The 22,602-nt window shown below is 44.8% G+C and overlaps 1 protein-coding gene across 2 annotated transcripts in view; it reads right to left on the bottom strand.

Moving 5' to 3' along the window:
* The window catches only part of TSTD2 (thiosulfate sulfurtransferase like domain containing 2), a 27,598-nt gene extending 4,996 nt beyond the window's left edge, over positions 1–22,602 (bottom strand). Inside the window, exons 1-9 of one of the 2 annotated variants that reach the window (XM_061634237.1) lie at positions 22,474–22,561; positions 20,460–20,668; positions 14,040–14,368; positions 13,288–13,396; positions 12,413–12,538; positions 10,436–10,541; positions 8,976–9,094; positions 7,138–7,296; positions 2,098–2,236 (exon numbers count right to left, since the gene is read on the bottom strand). In XM_061634237.1, the coding sequence (XP_061490221.1) occupies positions 2,098–2,236; positions 7,138–7,296; positions 8,976–9,094; positions 10,436–10,541; positions 12,413–12,538; positions 13,288–13,396; positions 14,040–14,368; positions 20,460–20,651 (1,279 nt within the window). In that variant the 5' untranslated portion in view covers positions 20,652–20,668; positions 22,474–22,561. Of the gene's footprint in view, positions 1–2,097; positions 2,237–7,137; positions 7,297–8,975; positions 9,095–10,435; positions 10,542–12,412; positions 12,539–13,287; positions 13,397–14,039; positions 14,369–20,459; positions 20,669–22,473 lie in introns of both variants that reach the window. The other variant, XM_061634247.1, reaches the window with a different exon arrangement.

Below are 22,602 nucleotides of genomic sequence, written 5' to 3'. Positions count from 1 at the left end.
AAGGGGAGGGCCTGGTAGTCACCAGAAAGAGGCTACTACTTCCCTTCACATTTCCCTTCACAATGACCATGAAACAATGCTGCCTTGAACTAAAAGGACTGTGGCAGATCTGTACTATAATCTTCATAATCACAACTCCATGCTGTTAAATACACACCAAAAAACTGAATTTTGCAACCTATATAAATGATGCAAATGAACATCATCTTGCTTCTTTTGAATATTTGGCTTTTGCCACAAAGAAGGACAAGGAACTAAGTGATCATATTTATCTGCAAGGTGGTGCTAAAGCCACATACTGAACCACTGCAAATCTTAACCTAACCACCCCTTTGGTGTCTAAGCTTTCACTAGGCATTGTCCACAGGCCGTTCAAGCACATCTTTGTAGGCATAAGAGTTAGAAACTTGCTTCATTAGACACCAAGATTCTGAATAGACCCTCCCCCCCCCGGTACCACATTCTCGGTCCCTGCAGGAGTCTTAAGGTGTTCACACTGGGAATCCAGTTGTTTTCCATTATCAACGGCAGGCAATTGTTCCCAGTATCAGAGACCTTGCTGAAAGCCTAATTTGAGCCAGAGGGTTGCAGGTAGATGGACTATGGCGTGGGCCAAAGATTTTGTTAGTTATTTCATTTCGGCAATGTGAACATGAGCTTTCCTCACCTCTGGGGCCCATGGCTTCAAGCACCTCTCTTCTCTGCCCACCCAGCCCACTTTTCTTTCTCCTTGTAAGACTGCTCCTTCTAGCCCTCTGCTCTTCCACTCAGTCCTTCAGATGTCTCCCTCTTCCAGCCCTCCTTACCTAGATCTCCTTTCAGCGGTGGCTGGTGCCTGTTGAGCCTGGCAAGGGGAAAGGCACGGAAACCAACACTACGTGGAGCCAAAGCCAATGACAGGCTGAGCCAACTACTGCTAATTGGAGAACTAACGCTGAGTTCTACAATGGGCAACACTGGGACTAAGGAGGAGGAAACTGACAGGCACCCCCCCCCAGGTTGGTTGTGAATAAGAAGGCAGCGAGCGGGCTTGTTTGGTGGGACCAGAGCTTGGAAAAGTTACTTTTTTGAACTACAACTCCCACCAGCCCAATCCAGTGGCCATGCTGGCTGGGGCTGATGGGAGTTGTAGTTCAAAAAAGTAACTTTTCCAAGCTCTGGCCGTGGGGCAGTGCCCCATGTGTCCTAATGGTGCAGCATCCAATGCCTTCTTAGTGTGTTTGTCCTGCTGTTTTCTTAGATCCCCTGCCTCCTTACCTAGTCCCCCCTACCTTCTCCTGATGAGTCCTTTTGCCCCAATCTAGGATCAGAACAGTTCAGCTAATAGAAGCCAGAGATCTTTCTGCCTATCCTTCTCTGTGATATTAGGCAAACCTAACCATGAATTCAGTGGAGCTTACTCCCAGGTTAAGTGGGGTTAGGACTGCAGCTTTAATCTCTGCCACAGAGTATGAAACAGAAAATATGAAGGATTGCCTTTCCTGCTAACAGTGAATGGTAGCTTTGTTTTTTAAACTTGTCTTACACTTTCCTCAGCATCTCAGAAAAGCATGAGTGGAGGGTTTGATGATTCCCCCCTCCCCCCAGATGTATTCATTTAAACAACAACCAGCTAAATGTCTCTAATCGGTTGGCAACTCTAACAGCAATACAGGGACAGCCTGGCATCAATTCTGTGCTACAGCTGTGGAATCTTGGGTAAATTGCTATCTTTGGGGCCCAATTCTCTGCCTTCAGAATGGAAACATGCGCTACCTCACAAGTTACTGTGAGGATGCACAGAGTTCTGTAGCCAGTATGCAGGGAAAGATCCCCTGCAGGCAAACTGGGTCTTCCACGTCATCTTGCTGATCACACCAGGTGCTCACTTGGCAACTTTTAAAAGATGTATTAATGAAACAGTAGTTGATATGCAATCTAAAAACAAAATTGTACTGTAGATGCATACAACAGTGGGGTCTACAAGCGGAACAACCTGAAAACGTATCAGGAGGAAGCACTGATGGTCCACAGACTATAGTTTACAAATCGGTGGCCTAGATAAGGGAAAAGTGGTGAGTGTTTGAAAAGGCCCTCAAGACGGGAGGAACCACCTACCTGAAATCACATCACTGTTGGAGGAGATGCTGTAACGTTCATCAAAGACAAAGAGCTTCCCTCGGTAGAACCCATCCGGAAATTCTTCCAGGTACTTGTGGATGCCACCCTTGAGATGGTACACTCCTTTGCATACACCCTGTTTCAAAATAGTCCCAAACCACCCAAAGTAATTTCTGAGATGTTGACAAAGTCTTCCCTGCAGTCTACAATCAACTTGGTTATAATTACCTGCCCATTGCTTATATTCTGAGGAGGATAAAGTTTAGAAATAAATAATACTAATTTTATTTTAATAGCATTAGGCTGAATGCATGACTTCAGCCAACAATAGCGCCTGTGTATCTAGCTTCCCCGTCCCTCTAACTGATAGCACAAAGTTCTGAATTTCCTTGCCCTATACTTCATGCAAGTCCTCTTTGCATGCAGAAGGCATGTTGAAAGGAGGCTCGGGGCCATGTGTTTAACCCCAGTCTCAAAGTAGCACTGCTCCCACTACTGCTGTCGTCCTGTTCAGGATGTCTGCAGTAGGGAGTCTTCTCTATGCGTCGAGGCTCTCTGCACAATTTATAATCCTGATTGGCCAGGGAGTCAGGCTAGTATAGCACATATAAATAGGGGAAACATGAATGCTGATCATAAGGAAGGAACCAAGAAGTATGCCAACCAAAACACAGAAGCTTCCTTCCTTGGACAAAGGAGCCTTTTGCAGGTATCCCCTGCCTGTTTTAAACTGTTTCCACCAAACATGAGGACTAGAAACCAGCTTAAAAAAAAAAAAGGCTGAAGGAGTCTGCATTCTGTGCCAGATACTGTGTTCTACTATGCCAAATCACAGAAGACAATTTGGTCTGGTTATAACAACAGGGCCTGAGGTGCTAGGCTGCTGCTTCGAAGCTCAGTGAACTACTTTGAGAGGACAGAATTAATCTCCGGAGCTTACAGGACCTTAGCTCTGGGGGAAGTTTGCCAAATCACAGACAACATAAGAAATAACAGCATGACACTGTCTGCTGCTGGCTTCAGCAGTTAGTCCTGGTTTAACAGGGTGCCATTTGAAAGAGCTGTTACTAAAGGTAAAAGTTGGAAACATTTTAAAGATAAGTTGCAGCAGACTTTTTACCTCCAGTGTGAGCCTCATTTCCTCCTGGCTTTGCCATCTGCATGACAGACAGACATACTTGCTAACCGAATGCTGGTTCGTCTATCAGTCTTTCCCCACCCCTATGCTACAAGCAAGTTACCTGCACAGAAAAAACACTTTTTTTAAGCAGCATGTGTACTTTTTTTTTTTTTTGCACATAATGCCAATTTTTGTGGGAACTGTACTGGCTGACTGTGTTATCAGGCCTAATTCAAAGTACTTATAAAGTCCTAAAATGATGGCCATGTACTACCTCCACTGTTGGATGCAGTACCCTCTGAATGCCAGTTACTGGGAATCACAAGTGAGGAGAGTGCTGTTGCATTCAGGTTGTGCTTACAGACTTCCCATAGCCATCTGGTTGACACACTGCGAGAAGAGGATGTTGGACTAGATGGGCCTCCTCGGGCCTAATCTAGCAGGGCCCTTATGTTCTTAAATGACTTGGGACCTAAATTACTTGAAGGAGTAGCTCTCCCTATATTAGCCCAGCTGGTCCTTAAGATCTGCAAAGGGGAGGCAGTTCTTACTGTTCCACCGATACATTTCGTCTATTGCGGCACCTCATCTTGGGACTCCCTGGGAGGTGCATACAGCTCTATCGCTGATGAGGTCTCAGCACCGTTTTAAGACCTGCCTCTCAAACAGTTGGTGGGAATTAAATGAAAGAGGGGCCTGAGTGAAAGTGATCGGTGCCGGTAATGGATTGTTTTAGGCGTTGAATATCCTGATTGCTTGGTTTTATGATTGATCTTATTGTTGATTTAATGTACATTGTAAACTGCCTTGTGATCTTGTTAAAATGAACATGAGCCCTGCTGGATCAGGCCCATGGCCCACCTAGTCCAGCATCCTGTTCTCACAATGGCCAACCAGTGGCTGATCGCAGCTTTACAGACTTTAAGAAAGTAGCAGTCAATCAAAACAGCATGTTCTAAACCAGCCTTTCCCAACCGGTGTGCCTCCAGATGTTGTTGGACCACAAATCCCATCAGCCTCAGCCATTGGCAATGCTGGCTGAGGCTGATGGGAGTTGTGGTCCAACAACATCTGGAGACACGCTGGTTGGGAAAGGCTGTTCTAAACAGTCCCTTTGACATTTCTTCCCAAAACATTGCAGCTGATTTCATATTTTTGGTGGGATTCAAAATCATAAATTCAGGTTGCACAATTAAAGCCAATTTGAAGCTCTTGTGCAACAGACCCACATTGGACCCCAAAATATTGGACTTTTTTTCAATAAGGGAAGTGACAGGGAAATGCAGTGGACTGAGGGATAACAGTTGCTTTGACGCAAGGTCATCTAATCTCCTTGCAAACACATCAGGATGAATGCTCAATAAACAGGTTGTCTGGAAGTGCCCTAGACTGGTGGTATAACTCTGCATGTTTTTTTCATAGCTTCAGTGCAGTGGCCACTTTTACCCAAGGAATTCCTGGAAAGTAACTGTCCCTTTTCAGGAGTATTCACATCACTGACCTCACTCTGCCTATTGGGAATGGGCAAGATCCATGAAGTTTTGACCTTGCAATCATTTAAATTGATTTATGCTCTCCATAGCACTGTGACACACCTATTGTTATATTTTGCACTGCTTAACCTTTTGGTCTAATTCTGTATTCCCTCTCTCCTTCTCTCTCTATTCAGTTTATATCTATAGATATAGGATACAGATATACACACACATGCACAAGTGGGACCTGCAATAAAATGTTGCAGTATAGGGAGCTCCTAGTCAGGGTCCCAGCCAGTCTGACAGCCATGCGCTCTTCCAGCATACCCTATTCCATTTCTTCCCCACAATCTGGTTTTCAGTCCCTCATCCTGCATGTCTACTGAGCATTTTCAGTCCTCACTGAGCCATTTTAGAAGGGTTTCCCTCCTTAGCTTTCTTTTTCTAAAGATGGTTTGTACTTCTGCAAACCCTGTTGTTGCTCCCCAAGCCTGCTGATACCTGCCTCCTGTGCATGGGTGGTGCTGTTTAAGCTACATAAGGATTGGCATTCATCCTTGAACACTGCTGATAGGGGGAATTAGATACCCATTTAAGTGACCACTTCATGCATCTGATGAAATGGGCTGTGGTCCAGAAAAAAGTATGCCATAAGATATGTGTCAGTCTTTCAGATGCCACAAGACCTTTTGTTGGTTTTTTACTGCTGCAGACTCATATGGCAACCCTCCCTGGAAACCACACCTTGGGGAGAAGTACTTAAAAACAGTGTCACAAATGAACATCTAAATCACACTGTGGTGATTTTTGTTTTCAGTCACTTCAAATCTCAGAACCCAGGCAGGGTGGGGAGCAAGTAAAATTTCCAATGCTGAGGGAGGAGTGTTTTAGTATCCTGTACAGTTCCTTGCTGTTCCCCAAAAATAGCAGCTGCAGAATAAATTATGGAGCAAAAAGCAATATTTGCTCAATCTATACAGTTATGCTAAGCAAATATTTCAGCTTTTCTTGTTGCATACTTTGGGTTTTGAATTTATTCAGTGCAAAGGGAATGCTGTATCAATTATCATCTAAATCAATGGTTCCCAAACTTTTTTCTCCCCATGGATGCCTTGAAACTTGCTGATGGTGTTGGCAGACTTCTTAATTATTTTTCTGCCTGTTATAGCAATTGTAATGCTAGATGCTGCATGATTGTGTTTTTACAGACACACCAAGGACCACCTGAACAAAGTTCATGGACCACTATTGGTCTGCAGACCACAGTCTGGGAACCCCTGATCTAAATTATATTGGCTCGTCTGCTAAGGGTGTTGATATAGTTCATCCGGCTCTAATCTTAGAGTTCAGAATAGACAATCTTTATGCCCTTTCCATTCCTTCTTATTAGTTTCTGCAAACCAAGGTTTGTTTTCCAGAGAGGGTTGCCATATTAGTCTGCTGCAGCAAAAACAACAACAAAGGGTCTTGTGGCATCTGAAAGATTGACCCATGTCTTGTGGCATAATTATTTCAAGCACTGAATGCAAGTTTATGCAAGCCAGTTTGCCACTACCTATTGATGCAATTGTTCTGCTTTAACCTTCCTTCTTAAATTTTTGAACCTGGAGGTCAGTGTGATGCCCCTGTATTTTGATAACTGTAAATATGGTAAGTGCAGGTTTATTAAAGTATACATGGTAAGTGGATTGAGTGAGAGGGGGGAGTACATGGGCTAGAATGCTGGAGAATGCTGTATGATGATTGGCTGAGCGTTTGAGTGGCTGAAGGTATAAATGAGAGGATGACAGTTGAGAGAGGGTTGGTTGGTTGTAGAGTTTTGGGAGTTGGAGTTGGTTGTGGGTTGGATTATATTTGGCTGGTATTAAGGCAGATTATATTTGACTGGAAACATAAAGAGTGACACTATATGAAACCATACACTTATTAAATATACCTAAAGTAATCTTGTTATTTCCTGGTGTTTATAAATAAATATTTTATTGGTTTACCAAAAGCCTGATCCTTGGCTGGGGCTTTCACAAACCAGAAGGGTGGGCAGGGTAATTACCAAGGTTGGGAAACAGTATCAATGGTGGCAGCGGTGAAGAGATAGTGTATCATCAAGTATCCAGGGCAACCCAGGGCTGTATGCTCTATATAGGCACAAAGATACAGGGGGGTTGTGGCCTGCAAGTGCACCCAGACACAAAGTAACAATAAGCCAGAAGGGGGCTAAGGCAAAGTCCTAAGGCAATATTGTGAAACGGAGTGTCTGGTGGTGCTGCCTAGCAGTGGGATCTTGCGAGATCTGTGCTAGATCTGGTGAGAGAGCAAATAAAACCTGGAATCCTGACTGGAGGGACCTGACAGGTGGAGGTCTGAGGTGGGATCCTCACAGTCAGACCCTACACATAGCACACAGACTCTCTCAGCTGAGTCCGTTTTCCTGAAGCAACTCACCTTGGACCTGAGGTAGGCCGAGCCCCGCTCACAACGGATTCCTCCTGTGCAATACATCAGGATCCGCTTGCCCCTGAACAGATGCAAGTTTTCATCTATGTAGGTGGGGAAGTAGCTGAATTTCCTGATGTCCGGAGCCAGACAACCTTGGAAATGTCCCTGGGGCCAAAAGAAAGAAGCACTGCTTAACCCCAGAGTTGTTCAACATGGGACCACTGAACCTCTTCTGGGGTGTAGAAAGTTTTGTGGGGGTACGGTTAAGAGCCACTACAACAGTGGAACGGCATCCTATTATTGTATGTTGTTGTAATTGTTTGTCTTGAGAATTAATGGGTGCTTCCAGACTGTGGCGCAGAGTGGTAAGCGGCGGTAACGCAGCCAAAGCTCTGCTCACGGCCGGAGTTCGATTCTAACGAAAGGAGGAAGTCAAATCTCCGGTAAAAGGGATCGAGGTCCACTCAGCCTTCCATCCATCCGTTGTTGGTATAATGAGTACCGGGCATATGCTGGGGGGTAAAGAAAGGCCGGGGACGGAACTGGCAATCCCACCCCATATATACGGCCTGCCTTGTAAACGTCGCAAGACGTCACCCTAAGAGTCGGAAACGACTTGCACTACAAGTGCGGGGACACCTTTACCTTTTTTTCCAGACTGTTGCTATTTTCGGGAAAGGATTCAATTACATACTGTCAAATTCCGGTTGTGCAGTTATAGTTGGTTGGGAGCTCTTGCACAACAAACCCACCTCCCCAAAAGTTCAGGCTTTTTGCGACAAGGAAAGTGACAGGAAAATCAACTGGAAAATGTGGGATAACAGTTGCCTGACACAACATTGTCTAACCTCCCCATAAACAAATCAGGATGAATGCTCAATAAACAGATTGTCTGTTTATGAAGGGCAGATTAGAAATTTAAATGAAATCATTTTTTAAACCTGGCAGAAGGCAGATGGGTTTAAAAGGAGGGACTGGCTGCCACTGCATATCAAGCGTCTGCCTGGTAAGCAGAGCACAGGGTGTGTGTTATGATGATGTTTCTGGGCCCTGCATGGGTGGGCCCTGCTTTGATTTTGTGAGAGTGGGTTGGGTGAAAGGGCTTCAGAGCTGGCTCAGTCACAAGATAGGGTGGAGGAGGGGGTATGAGACAGCAAATATACCCCACACAGCTGCCTCCTTTCCCTTTCTCAAGTGGCTGGAGAAGGGCCTCTGAGATGGCACTAGTCCTAGAGCACTTCTCAGGCCACCACTGGGCCCATCTTGGGACCATGGAGGACCACCATCGGGCTTACAACCAGTCCAGGTTCAGGTGGAGGCACCATTCATGTGAATAAGCACCTTTGCATGGGTGAGGTATATGTGGCTGCCCCGGGTTCTGTGATGCCATGCCCTGAAAAGGTATTCAGGTGTAGACACTACCCCATGTGCACACACGTATGGAAAGGCTGGGTCCCACAAACAGCATGCAGTTGTAGGAGAGGGGGTCATAGTGCAGTTGATAGAGCATCTCCTTTGCATACAGAAGGTCCCAGGTTCAATCCCTGGCATTTCCAGGTAGGGCTGGGAATGTCCCCTGGCTGACGCCCTGGAGAGCCCCTGTCAGTCAGTGTCAACATTATTGATGGGTCTGACTTGGTATAAGGTAGCTTCCTTGGTTCATTCACAAAAATCTAATTCAGGCATGAGCTAATTGTAGCTGCCTGCCCTCTCAAGGAAACCAAGTTGGAATTTGCATCATGCACCTACTGGCCACGAATACACCAAGCCAACATAAGGAGGTGATCTGCTTCAGGCTTTCCTATCCAAAAGAAAGCAAAAAAGCCAGATCAAAGGCCACCTACTATTTTACTTTCATAGAAGTTCCTGCAGTCCAGCAAAATTGTGTCCGCCTGCCCTTCGTTACCTTGAGAGAGATATTTCGCCACTTCTACATGAAACTCCTTTGGAGTCAAATGGATTCCTACAAATAATTAAAAACTGTTTACAAAGATTCTTAAAAGAATACAAACAAATTTAATTCTGACTCAGCCAACATTTCTTTCCCCCTCACAAGGCTGTGCGGAATTCTGTGTCAAACCTGAAAATCCCTTCAGACGTTACAGTTTTAGATACACTTTAAAAAGTTCAAATCCATATGGTAATGTACATGTGCCACAAGTGCCTTCTTTGCAAATGTGGGCCCATGAGCTGGGACTGGCTAGAGTTTCCCATTGCACAGACATGCAGTAGCAATCGGGTGAAGAGACCCTGAGAGCCAGGATCTTCCAAGGACAGAGCAAAGATTAAGCAAGTAGAAGCTTGGGGATTGAATCCAGCCCCCAGAGTCTTTCCATCTGGCACCCCAGCAAAGCCGTCAGTCCCAAGGATTACACACATCATGTATATCAAGGGCTTTCCTGACATCCTTTTTACTGTGTGTCCTTTTCAATGTGCATCTTACAGGTAAGAAGAAGGCTCACGGTCTCCTCCAGACTGTCAGAATAATACAGGAGAAATTCAAGCACATACCAGAAACTGAAGTTTGCACAGTTAGGATGAATGAAAGCTCTCTGGCACAACAAATCCACTTTTTATCTAAAATGTTGACTTTTTGTAGTTAGGAAAGTGACGGGGAAATGGAATGGAAAGTGTGGGATCAACAAAGGATTAACACGAAGCAATATAACATGGAAATCTGGGTGAATTCAGGATGAATGCTTTCTTTGTCATCTGACCTCCACACAAACAAATCAGAACAAATGCTCAATAAAGACTGGACATAGCCTAAGCTTCCTTAAGCTTTGTACAAGCAAATCAGAATGAATGCTCAATAAACAGCGTGTCTGGAGGAGCCCAAGGTTGCTAGCCACCCCACTGAAATCAGGCTCCCTATAGAGAACGATCGCGCTTCCAGCCCCATAACAAATATTTAGAAGAGCTTCTTTTCTGGAGCTCTGATATAATACTGTGAGATTCTAAGCCACAAATTCCAGGTTTACTGGCAGCTGCTGGTAAGAGATTGTAGGGAGGTTAAGAAAAACATAGCTGATAGAGCTCCACGTGCAAAGTTGTTCTTGATACTGCAGAGAGGACAGCGATCACCTGCCATGGGGCGGTAGCTATTGCAACATCAACTTTGAATAGCCCTGCAGCCAGATCGTATTCGCTTGGCAGTAAGTCCCACTTTATATAGAGGGGTTGCTTCCAATAACTCTGCATAAGGCTGCAGTGTCAGAAGTAGCTGCCATTTTCTTGTACAGTGTTTAGGCCTCCCCATTCAATTCTCATTCCTTCTAAAGCCGACACATGCTTTTATCCATACCTGTTTCCTTGTAAGAGACTTTCTCTGGGTCGATTCCCATGGGTACGATTTCTTCAAAGACACCAATCCGGAGGTCTAGGAAACAGTGAGCCCCTCCTGCACTGGTCTGAGGAATGGGGAGAAAACAAACAATTACAAAAGCTACCAAAAGATATCTTGTTGGCATCTTAGGCAGGAGATAGATCAGGGGTGGGGAAATGTTGTTGGACTCCAGCTCCCAGAAGCCCCAGCCTGTGTGGTCCTTGGTCAAGGATGATGGGTGCTGTAGTCCAGCAGCATCTGAATGGCCACAAGTTCCCCATCCCTAGAAAATAGGCTGTGCATTTCCCTTCCCCATCACTCGCCCCTTAAAGCTGAAGACCACTTCCAGTAGGGTTGCCAGGTTCAATCCCTGAGACTGATCCTGTATCTTTAGGAGAAGAGAAAGTCAGTCAAGTGCAGGTGTTCTTGCAACGCTGTAACAGGAAAAACCACAAGGTGGAATTCTCCCTTCCCCCTGCACAACTTTTAAAGATACAGAAGACCTCTTGGTTGCCAGGCCCAGCCTCCAAGAGGTCTTTTGTATCTTTAAAACTTGTGCAGGGTGGAGGGAGAATTCCACCTTGTGGTTTTTCCCATTACAGGGTTGCAAGAACACCTGCACTTGGCTGACTTTCTCTTCTCCTAAAGATACAGGATCAGTCTCAGGGATTGAACCTGGCAACCCTAACTTCCAGGCTGTCACTCATTCTAATATTTGATTCAATACTGGAAAATTAAGATTGCTTAAGTCAAGTAGGTTTGGCACTCTCGTACAAATACCTGCTCCTCTAAAAACAAGATTTTTTCTGATAGAGAACGTGTCAAAATGACAGCTCAATAAACAGCGGCCTTGTACAACCTCCACACACATTTTATGCAAACCTGTCAGGATTAACGCTCAGTCAACAGATTGTTTGGGATCAATAAACAGACTGTGTGCCATTTATGAATGCTAATAAAAAAGCTGTGTAATTTGAAAGAGGAATCACTGACCACACTGCATATTTATCTCACTTTTACCTCTGCCAAACAGTTTTTGGGAGTAACTCTCCTGAATAAAGTTCACCAAGTTTTGTGTTTTTTCCCTCAAAAACCTGCAAAACCTGTTTGGTCACTAGCAGCCATGAGGCAAAAGATGTTTGTTTGTTTTGCTTATATGTCACCCTCATGTTAAAAAAAATATATAATGAAAGAAACTCAAAGATTAAAGTTCACAAATAGCCACAGAATTTCAGCAGTGATAAAATCCAGCAGAACTAATCAATTAAAATCAGCTGCAGTAAGGTAATAGAAGGTCTGATTTAAAAACACACGTCTTCATTGGATGCTGAAAGGACATCAGATTTGGAGCTTCCATGGAGAACATATTCCACATGTGGGGTACCACAAACAAGCAAGTTCCACCCCTGGTCACCATCTGCCTAACATGAGAGGATGGGGATGGGGGACTCACAAATGGGCCTAAAATGATGCAAGAGCGGGAATAGCAGTGTTGCGTCTTTTGTCACCAGTGATATTCTGAACACTATCCCATAGGGTCCTGCCTGGGACAGTCACACAACTAGTGGAGGCTGGTTTATCAGGGCAAATGGAGCACTGACCCAACAATGTCAGGCTACCCTTAGCCAGCCCCCATCTGCCTGCCTTTTTATTTACATCCAATTTGGGGTATAAGCTTCCTCCTCTTTACTCTGTGTTGCCATTATAGAACTCGGTAGGGAGGAGGAAGGGAGCAAAATTAGAATTTGTTGGTCTGCCTCTCATTGGCTCTGGCCCCACCTACTGTTGGCTTCTTGGCCTTCCGCCTTACCAGTCTCAATGGGCACCACTGCACACAACCGTGTTACAAGCAGGATCTTTCCATTCACAAGTTTGGAGGGGAAAGGGCACTTCAGGAAATCCACATTGTAGGATCAAGAATGGGAATTTAGACACAGTGCCATCAGGACCTCTCACCTTGAAATCCTCCCTGGTCAAAATGCCTCTGAAGAGGGGATGAGACAGCATTGCATTCACATAAAGGCTGGCAGCCCCCTTGCTCCCGCCAACAGTTCCATTAATTCCTTCGGAAGCTATTCGCACCTTGGAAACCAAGTGGGAAAGTCAGGACGAGATGCGAAACTCAGGTCTAGGTAGATCGACACAGATGTTACGTCCATCCAATTTCAGTCAGGCTTACAACCAAGAAAGTATGCATCTGATTTTAGCCTTCCAGCCCAAATTACACATCGTGCAAGGCTGCATGTAATTTGCATCCCATTTTTTTAAAAAACAAACAACTGCAAGAGGCTGTAATCAGGAACTAAGGAAGGGCAAGTGGGAAGGCAATGCCTACCTCTTTCCCAGGATATGTCCTGGAAAAGCTTACACCACACCTCTGGTGGAGTTACTCGACTTCTGGGTTGGGTTTCAGGAAAATGACTTCCTCATTGGAGAGGAACACACTTTCCCACAACATCCCATGTGATTTGTTTATTTATTTATTATTGCATTTATATGCCACCTTTCCTTCCAGGAGTTCAAGGCAGCATTCATGGTTCTCCCCCTTCCCATTTTATTCTCCCAACAACCCTACGAGGCTGAGAGACTGTGACTGGCCCAAGGTCATCAGCCAGTGAGCTTCGTGGCTGAATGGGGAATTGAACCCTGGTCTCCCGGGTCCTAGTCCGGTACTCTGACCATTACACCATACTGGCTCTCATGTGATGTCTCAACAGATATGGGACTGCACAGGGGAAAGCACCTCTAGCCTGCCAGGTCTGATGACAGGAATGGTGCCAGCCAGCCAATCTGCTGCAGCTGATCACTGGGTAGAGCCCTGAGCTGCTTACCTTGCCAGTGAGATGCAGATGTTGACATAAAGCCCTCTGCCACTCACAGAGTCCCCCAGGATCTGCCACCTCGCAGTAACAATAGTAAAGCAAAACTTGCCCGTCCTCACTGTCACCAACAACACAGGGAAGGGGGGAAAACATATGTAAGACAAGCTATGTTTTCATCACTGGCCCTATGAGATAGCAGTTCAGAGTGTGATTTCTGATGCTACTGGGGTGAAGGGGAAATGTGGTTTGGTTTGCATTTTAATGCATATCTACTTAATTTGTACTCCCCCAAACAATACGCGAACTGAAATGCAAACGGAAACCTTTGAAATTTACACTTCTCTGAATTTTGTGATGCACTTCTCCAACTAAATAATGTGTATGAAAATATATATATTAGAGGTAAGTGTACATAAAAGTCCATATATTCATGAAAATAACATACAAAAATGTATGAATGAATCAATTTATTTCGATCAAAGATCAGTACATAGATACAAAAATGCATTATATCAGAGGAAATTGCTTGCAAAAATGTGTAAATTGGGCAAAACTGCATAGTAGGAGAACTGAACACAAAAATGCTTATGATTTTTTCTGAAGACCTTATTTTTTAATAAAATTGCAAAGTGATGCAGAAATCTGAAGATCTGAACTTAAGATTGTAAAAAATTGGAAGCTACAAGAAACCAAAATCAACATTTGTACATCCCCAGGTGCCACTGCCTCATTTTGCATCTGTAGAAAAAGAAATCCCTTACCTTGTCATTTCATTGGCATCAATATGGCTTGTATCTGGGAGCTTCTGAAACATCTCTTGGTTTCTATACTGGGGCCTGTTGGGCCTAGGCGTTTCATCCACAGAAACTGGGCTTCTTGTGACACTGCTATTGGCTGCCATCTGCTTTAGGATAACAGATGTTTGCTGCCCCACATCGCCTGAATGCTGAGCCGCTACATGCCTGTGAATGCCAGTCAGGTCTTTGAAAGTCTGTTGGCAGCATCGCCAATAAAGTGTCCCTGGGCAAGCAGACATAGGACAGCAAGTGTCAGCCACCACTTCCTTGGCTTTGACAAAGAGAGCAAATGCCTGTAACAATGACAAATAAAGCTGGGCTACAAGGAAGTTCGGATAAAGACAGACACAACAGTTTTAGAGCAGTCACCATAGGACTTTTGTCCACAGTGTGAATCCAGGTTCGCAGTTCACATGGCACACATAGGGCTATATCCTGCAGGACATCCCTTCCTCTCCTCTCCTTGCCTGCCTATAAAATCTGCTCCAGAGGCTCCTCCAACCCCCTGGGGCTGTGCAGCAGGCTGCAGGGGAGAGGAGAGAGAAATTCCACTGCGTAAACTGAAATCTGTTGCACAGCAACACTGGATATAAACAACTCTCACACGTCAGCTAGGTAATCAGTCAGACGTGCTCCTCCCCATAGGAATATATGGGGGGACTATTTGCTTTTATTTTTATTTTTTAAGCAGCATTTGTTTATACATTAGTGCTTTAACACATACACATTTAAAAATCAACTGCACAACTGCTCCCTGAACTACGGGTAGGGGTGGGAGAGAGGAAATGAGGCATGTTGGTGATGACCCAGGCTCTAGCCAATAAATGCTTTCCACAGCCAGCTTTTTGCCATCCGAGTCGCTCCCTTCTGAAAATTTGCAAGACCTTTTGTTTTCTTCAGAAAAAGAAAAGATATATTCCTTTGCAGAGCAGCACAGGCGCTATGAATCAGCCCCCCCACCATTTTTAAAATGTTGAATAATCAACAGGGGAACACACTGACTGACCGAGATGAAATAAAAGGAAGATGGAAGCAATACACTGAAGAATATAAAAGAGATGCCAGGAGGACAGATTCATTCACGGAGGAACCATATGATGAAGAACCAGAAATTTTAGAATGTGAGGTGAAATCTGCTCTTAAAATACTTGGAAGAAACAAATCACCAAGGACAGATGGCATACCAATAGAGTTGCTACAAGCTACTGAGACTGAATCTGTCCAAATTTTGATAAAAATTTGTCAAGAAATGGAAAACTAAACAATGGCCCACAGACTGGAAGCATTCAATATATATCCCAATTCCAAAGAAAGGGGATCCCAGGGAATGCAGTAATTATCGAACTATCGCCTTAATATCCCATGCAAGTAACGTAATGCTCAAGATTCTACAACAAAGGCTCTTACTAAATATGGAGTGAGAAATGCCAGACGTCCAAGCTGGATTTAGAAAGGGAAGAGGCACAAGAGATTATATCGCAAACATACGTTGGATAATGGAACAGACCAAGGGATTTCAGAAGAAAATCACCCTGTGCTTTATAGATTACAGCAAAGCCTTTGACTGTGCAGATCTGAAAAACTATGGAATGCTTTAAAAGAAATGGGAGTTCTTTAAAAGAAATGGGGATTGTCCCAATGCGCAACCTATACTCTGTACAAGAGGCTACTGTAAGGACAGAATATGGAGAAACCGACTGGTTCCCAATCGGGAAGGGTGTGAGACGGGTGTATTTTATCACCCTATTTGTTTAATCTGTACGCAGAACATATCATACGGAAAGCAGGATTGGACCAAGATGAAGGAGGTGTGAAAACTGGAGAAAGAAATATCAATAATTTACGATATGCAGATGATACTATACTACTAGCAGAAACCAGTAATGATTTGAAACGAATGCTGATGAAAGTTAAAGAGGAAAGCACAAAAGCAGGACTACAGCTGAACGTCAAAAAGACTAAAGTAATGACAACAGAAGATTTATGTAACTTTAAAATTGACAATGAGGACATTGAACTTGTCAAGGATTATCAATACTTCGGCACAGTCATTAACCAAAAGGGAGACCATAGTCAAGAAATCAGAAGAAGGCTAGGACTGGGGAGGGCAGCTATGAGAGAACTAAAAACAGAGTTGGCCAGTTGCAATCCGGTCAAATGGGATAGGTTTCGACCTCTTCCTTCTGAGGATGTGGACAAGGTGCTCTCGACTGTGAAGCCTACCACCTGTCTAACTGATCCTTGCCCATCGTGGCTCCTTGTGAGCTGCAAAGAGAAATTGGGCGAGGGGATTAAGGCGGTGGTCAATGCATCCTTGGAGGAGGGTGTAATGCCATTAGCACTCAAGGAGGCAATTGTAAAGCCCATCTTAAAGAAGTCCTCCTTGGATCCCCAAGTTTTGAATAACTTTCGCCCAATTTCGAACCTACCATTCCTGGGCAAGATCATTGAGCGAGTGGTGGCTAATCAGTTGTCGACACACTTGGATGAAACAAATTATTTGGATCCATACCCATCGGGTTTCAGGACTGGACATGGAACTGAAACAGCATTGGTTGCTCTAGTTGATGATATGAGGAGGGCATTAGATAGGGGAGAATTCACCTTTCTTGTCCTCCTCGATCTCTCAGCGGCTTTTGATACTGTCGACCACAGTATCCTTTTACATCGCCTGGAGGAATCGGGAATAGGAGGCACTGTACTACGGTGGTTCCATTCCTTTCTTTCCGACAGGCATCAACAGGTAGCATTGGGGGAGGAGGTTTCAGACCCTTGGCCTCTCAATTGTGGTGTGCCACAGGGCTCTATCCTCTCTCCCATGCTATTTAATATCTATATGAAGCCGCTGGGGACAATCATCAGGAGATTTGGGCTGCAGTGTCACCAATATGTGGATGACACTCAGCTCTATCTCTCGTTTAAATCTTCACCAGAGTCTGCTGTGGAGACCATGTCCAAGTGCCTGGAATCCGTGAGTGGATGGATGGGAAGGAACAGGCTGAAGTTGAATCCTGATAAGACTGAGGTGCTACTCGTGGGAGACAAGGGAAGGCTGGGAGATGTTGACCTGGTGTTCGACGGGGTGAAATTGCCCCTGAATGACCAGGTCCGCAGCCTTGGGGTTGTTCTTGATTCCAAGCTGTCCATGGAGGCTCAGATTTCGGCAGTGAGCCGGGCAGCTTGGTATCAATTACACCTCATTCGTAGACTGCAGCCCTACCTTCCTGCTCATCAGCTCCCACTGGTGGTACATGCCCTGGTCACCTCTCGGTTGGATTACTGTAATGTGCTGTACGTGGGGTTACCCTTGAAAACGGTCCGGAAATTACAACTTATACAAAATGCTGCGCCTCGACTACTTACAAACTGTTGCTGCCGGGAACACATCACCCCAGTGTTGTTCGACCTACACTGGCTCCCAGTTATTTTCCGGGCCCAATTCAAGGTGTTGGTATTAACCTTTAAATCCCTATACGGTCTCGGCCCACTTTATCTGATGGAGCGCCTCCAGCGCCACCAACCATGCCGCCCAACAAGATCAGCCACGCAGGACCTTCTCTCAATCCCTCCAACTAAAACAGCTAGGTTGGCGGGGACAAGAGAGAGGGCATTTTCAGTGGCAGCCCCCACTCTCTGGAACTCCCTCCCGTATGACCTTCGACATGCCCCTTCCCTGAATGTATTCCGCCAAGCTTTGAAGACCTGGCTCTTCAGACAGGCCTTTGGGACTTACGGGGAGGGTTAAATTTTTACGATGAATAGCCTACTACTCTGTACTGGAACTGTTTTATTGTTTTATTGTTATATTGTATTTTATGATGTATTTTATTATGATGTAATGTATTGTTGTTAAATTGTACGTCGCCTAGAGCGGCCATTGGCCAGATAGGCGACCCACAAATTAAATTATTATTATTATTATTATTATTAGAAAAGGTCCTCAAATGCAAAGGTGTATCACTGAACACTAAAGTCAGGATCATTCAGACCATGGTATTCCCGACCTCTATGTATGGATGGTTGGACAGTTAAAAACGCGGATAAGAGAAAAATCAACTCATTTGAAATGTGGTGTTGGAGGAGAGCTTTGTACATACCATGGACTGCGAAAAAGACAAATAATTGGGTGTTTGAACAAATTAAACCAGAACAGTCACTAGAAGCTAAAATGATGAAACTGAGATTATCATACTTTGGACACATCATGAGAAGACATGATTCACTAGAAAAGACACTAATGCTGGGAAAAACAGAAGGGAGTAGAAAAAGAGGAAGGCCAAACAAGAGATGGATTGATTCCATAAAGGAAGCCACAGACCTGAACTTACAAGATCTGAGCAGTGTGGTTCATGACAGATGCTCTTGGAGGTCACTGATTCATAGGGTCGCCATAGGTCGTAATCGACTTGAAGGCACATAACAACAACAAATGCAAGCCTGGGAAATATTTTTTCAACACAAGGGCCACATTCCCTCATGGCTTGGCGAGTCCAGAGGCAAAAGTGGGCCAGTGGTAGTTGCATCCAGAGGCAGAAGTGAGCGGAGGAAGAGACGCTATTGCTTGTCCTTGGGAAGAGGGATTGATTATTAAGCTACTCTGAGAATTGCAGCTAAGTGAGGGGAATTGGGGTCTTCTAACAATTCTCTGCACCCTGCACAAACTACCCTTCCCAAGATTCTTTGGGGGAAACCATGACTGTTTAAAGTGGTATGGTACTGCTTTAAACGTATTGTTATAGGACTAGGGGTTTGGGCTGGGTAATATCCGTGTACTCCCATTCAGCCTGTGAATTTGTTGTCTGTAGAGATGTTTGTATTGGAGACACCTCTTTGTTTGGTTGATGGACCTGATTTGCATGTCTAAAGATGTGGTCCTGAGCATACTTGTTGCTATGGGAACTCTTGTGGGAGATTAATTCTGCCCTCCTCCCACTTCCTGGGGCCAGGAGATATTCTGTGTGAGTTAGTCTGAAGTGGATCTGGGAACTGGAAAGACACAGAGAGGATTGCCTTGCTTTCTGTGCTGAACCCTAAGCCATGGCTTTGGGGACTCCCCTAGAAACCTAATGGGGAAGCAAGATCTGTTGGAGTGTAAATGCTGTGAGCTCAGGTTGTATATATGTGTAAACAAAAACCATATGTCCTAGACACCATAGTCTCTGCTGAGCTTCATTCCAAGGAAGCTGAACCTTGGGTAAGCAGTGGAACCTGTGGGAATCACTCAGGGATTGGGGTGAGTGCAACAGTATAGTACGGGGGGGGAGTACAAGTGCACAACACTCTTCCACAACAAACCCTTTAAAATAAAAAGGACTTTTGGTGATAAGAAAAGTAACAGGAATCTGCAGTGAAAAGAATGGGATAACAGCCATTGAACGGCAACTTTGTATGGCCTCCATGCAAATTTTATGGAAATAAATCAAGTCTTTGCTCAATACGCACAATGCCGTCTGGAAGCCACCTGAGAAAGAGAGCTCAGGGCACTTTCTTTCACGCCACTTTTTCCCCTGCCATCTCCTCCCTCTGCTCAGCTGTTTTTCCCCATCTGGCACAGCAGCAAACAGATACCTGGAACCCAGGCTGGGTCTGGGACTTGGGGCGGGCATTGGCTGAAACAGAGGGCTGCAGTGGAGAAGAAGGGGAAGAGCAAAGCACACACTTCCATCACTCCTACTCATCGCTTTCCCCTTGCACATTCATCTACTGCTGCTGCTTTGCAGTGGTAAAGTACAGCCAGGATCCTCAAATGTAATTTGGGAGTACCTCAGGGTTGCAACCCCTGATGCTAGAGTTTGTTTTCTTTTTTCTTTTCTTTTTACACCCACACCATACATTTAAAGCATTCTTATGCCACTTTAATAGTAATGGCTCCCCCCACCAAGAATCTTGGGGACCACAGTTTGTTAAGGGCGCTAGGAATTCTTTGGGCGAAGCCAGGACTGGTATAAATGTGGTATAAATGTGCTTTAAACGTATGGTGTGGATGTGACCTTCCTTTCCTCCAAGGAGCTCAAGATGGCATACATGGTTCTTTCCCCACCCCATATTATCTTCACAACAACCCTGTAAGGTAGGTTAGGCTGAGTGACAATTACTGGCTCAAAGTCATCATCCAGTGAGCTTTATGGCTGAATGGGGATTTGAAACCTGGTCTCCCAGATCCTAGTCTGACACTTTAACTGTAACACCACACTGGCTCTGCACTTTAATTGTCCTCTGATATCTTAAGGCTATTCAGAATGGATTTGATAAAGCAGAAGTCCTTTCTGTTTGCCATTTATGATCAGATTTTGAGTGGGGCCAAGAAACTCTCATCCGCACGACAGTTTTCACATTACTAGGTGGTCATGTATGTTCCAACAGTATTAACCGCTCATCAAGTACCTTCTTCTTTGCGGATGCATACTTCTTTCGAGCGCTGGCATCTAATCCAGCTTTCAGGTAGCTCTCACATGGAAAAGGAGTGTGATCTTTCAGCTCTAGGTCTGCAAATGTTAAAATGCAAAAGTCTGTTGTGTCATCTCCATTGGGCAGCGACAAAGAAGAGGTCATTGCTATGTCACAGCAGCTGGGCATAAGTTCTTCTCTGGGACCTAAGAGAGATGGTTTCAAAAGGCGAATTTATAAACATACATGGGGGGGGAGAGGAAATGAGTGATAATGTGGAAAGTGCTATCGAAGTGAAGGGTGAAGACAGACATGACATTTTAGAGCAGTGGAACTAACTCTGGAATCATTCTCTTCATGAACAGTCCAAATAATGTACCTGTCCCTTTCCAGGCTAAAGTTTGAAACATCCTCATCTGAAGCCACACACAGAACTATAACAAAAGGTGGAAAATCCACTTGAAGTATGGGGGAAGTTGGCAACACTCACAGGCTCACCTTGCACTTGAGGGATGTGCTGTGTGCCCTCTTTTTATGTGCTGTTGTGTGCACACTTTTTTATTAATTTCCACCTTCACCTACGGAGGGTGCCATTTTGAATGACTGGCACTCTAATAGGCTTGAGGATTGTCACCTTTTGATAATTCCTTGAGGGCTGCTGTTGCATAATAGTAAAAAGAATAGACTTTGAGCTGAGAAGACCCCATTTAAGAACATACAAAGAGCCACGCTGGATCAGGCCAAAGGCCTATCTAATCTACCATCCTTTTCTCACAGTGGCCAACCAGTTGCCCATGAGGAGCACGCAAGCAGGATCTGTGTGCAACAGTGCTCTCCTCACTTGTGATTCCCAGCAACTGGTGTTCAGAAGCATCCTGCCTCTGACACTGGATGAAGTACATACCCATCATTGCTAGTCACCATGGAGAGCTTTATCCTCCATGAATTTGTCTAATCCTCTTTTAAAGCCATTCAAGTTGGTGGCCATCACTACCTCTTGTGGGAGGGAATTCCATTGTTTTAATATATGCTGTGTAAAGAAGCTGACTCTCCCCAGCCACAAAATCGCAAGGGGGGGGGGAAGGCAATCTACTATCTCTCAGTGTCACCTCTCCTCTCCTCTGTAGTGTCTTACCCCTTATTTATATAGTTGATCTTGGTGCTCTGCAGGTGAGGGGCTCTTGCAGATCCCATCTTCTCAGGAGGTCTGTTCCACACAACACAGGAAGCGGACCTTTACTGTTGTGGCACCTACCCTTTGGAATTCCTTCTCCTTAAATATTAGACAGGCACCATGTCTGTTATCTTTTCAGCACCTGCTGAAGACCTTCTTCTTTCAACAAGCCTTTTAAAAGTAGAGACCTTATCCCAGTCCACATCTGTGTTGGGAATATTTTTATGATGTTTTTAAAGTTTCTTTTAAAAAAATACATTTTGCTTTAGATATGTTTTTAAAGATATTTTGTTTTTATGATGTTTTATAGATGTTTTTAGTGTTTTGTTGTTTGTTTGCCACCCTGGGCTCCTTCTGGGGGGAAAGGCGAGATATAATAATAATAGAGTAAGAATACCTGTCTACCTTACAGAGTTGTTGTAAGGATCACTGAGACAATGTTTGTAAAGTGCTTTGAGCCCTCCATGGAAGTGCTGTGCATTATTGGTTGAGCAAAATACCCATTATTTTAGCAAGGAGGGCAGAGAACGTGTCAGTTGCCAGATTTCACCACAAAGCTACCATGCTTCTAAAAGTAGTACTTCACCGGTCCATAGCCATGTGAATGAGAGCAAGCAAAAGTGAGCGCTCAAGGACATTGTGGGAGTGAAATCTGTGACTGGTGGCAAACTCCGTTTCCTGAGGGGCGGGGGGAAACAGGCTTCGCCCCCTCTCCAGATTGCCACCCGTTTACTCTGTCCCATAGGCAAGCCAGCATTAGTCCTCTCTCTGCCTTGTTACATAGACTAGATTTTTCAACTCCTTTCTTCTGCTGCTATTGCTCAGTTGGGCTTTTACCTTGACAAGCTCCCTCGGTCCCTGGGAACTCTCTGATCCAGCTGATCCCTGAACCCGCTCCTCTCCCTCCTTAGGAGGCAGCTGACTTCGCAGACTCGCTCTGCGAAGGGAAAGCATGTCTCTCCGCGT

This window comes from Rhineura floridana, chromosome 1, assembly GCF_030035675.1.
Source record: "Rhineura floridana isolate rRhiFlo1 chromosome 1, rRhiFlo1.hap2, whole genome shotgun sequence".
Taxonomy (NCBI): domain Eukaryota; kingdom Metazoa; phylum Chordata; class Lepidosauria; order Squamata; family Rhineuridae; genus Rhineura; species Rhineura floridana.
Note: the sequence above shows the minus strand (reverse complement) of the source record. Positions and strands in the feature narration are given on the sequence as shown.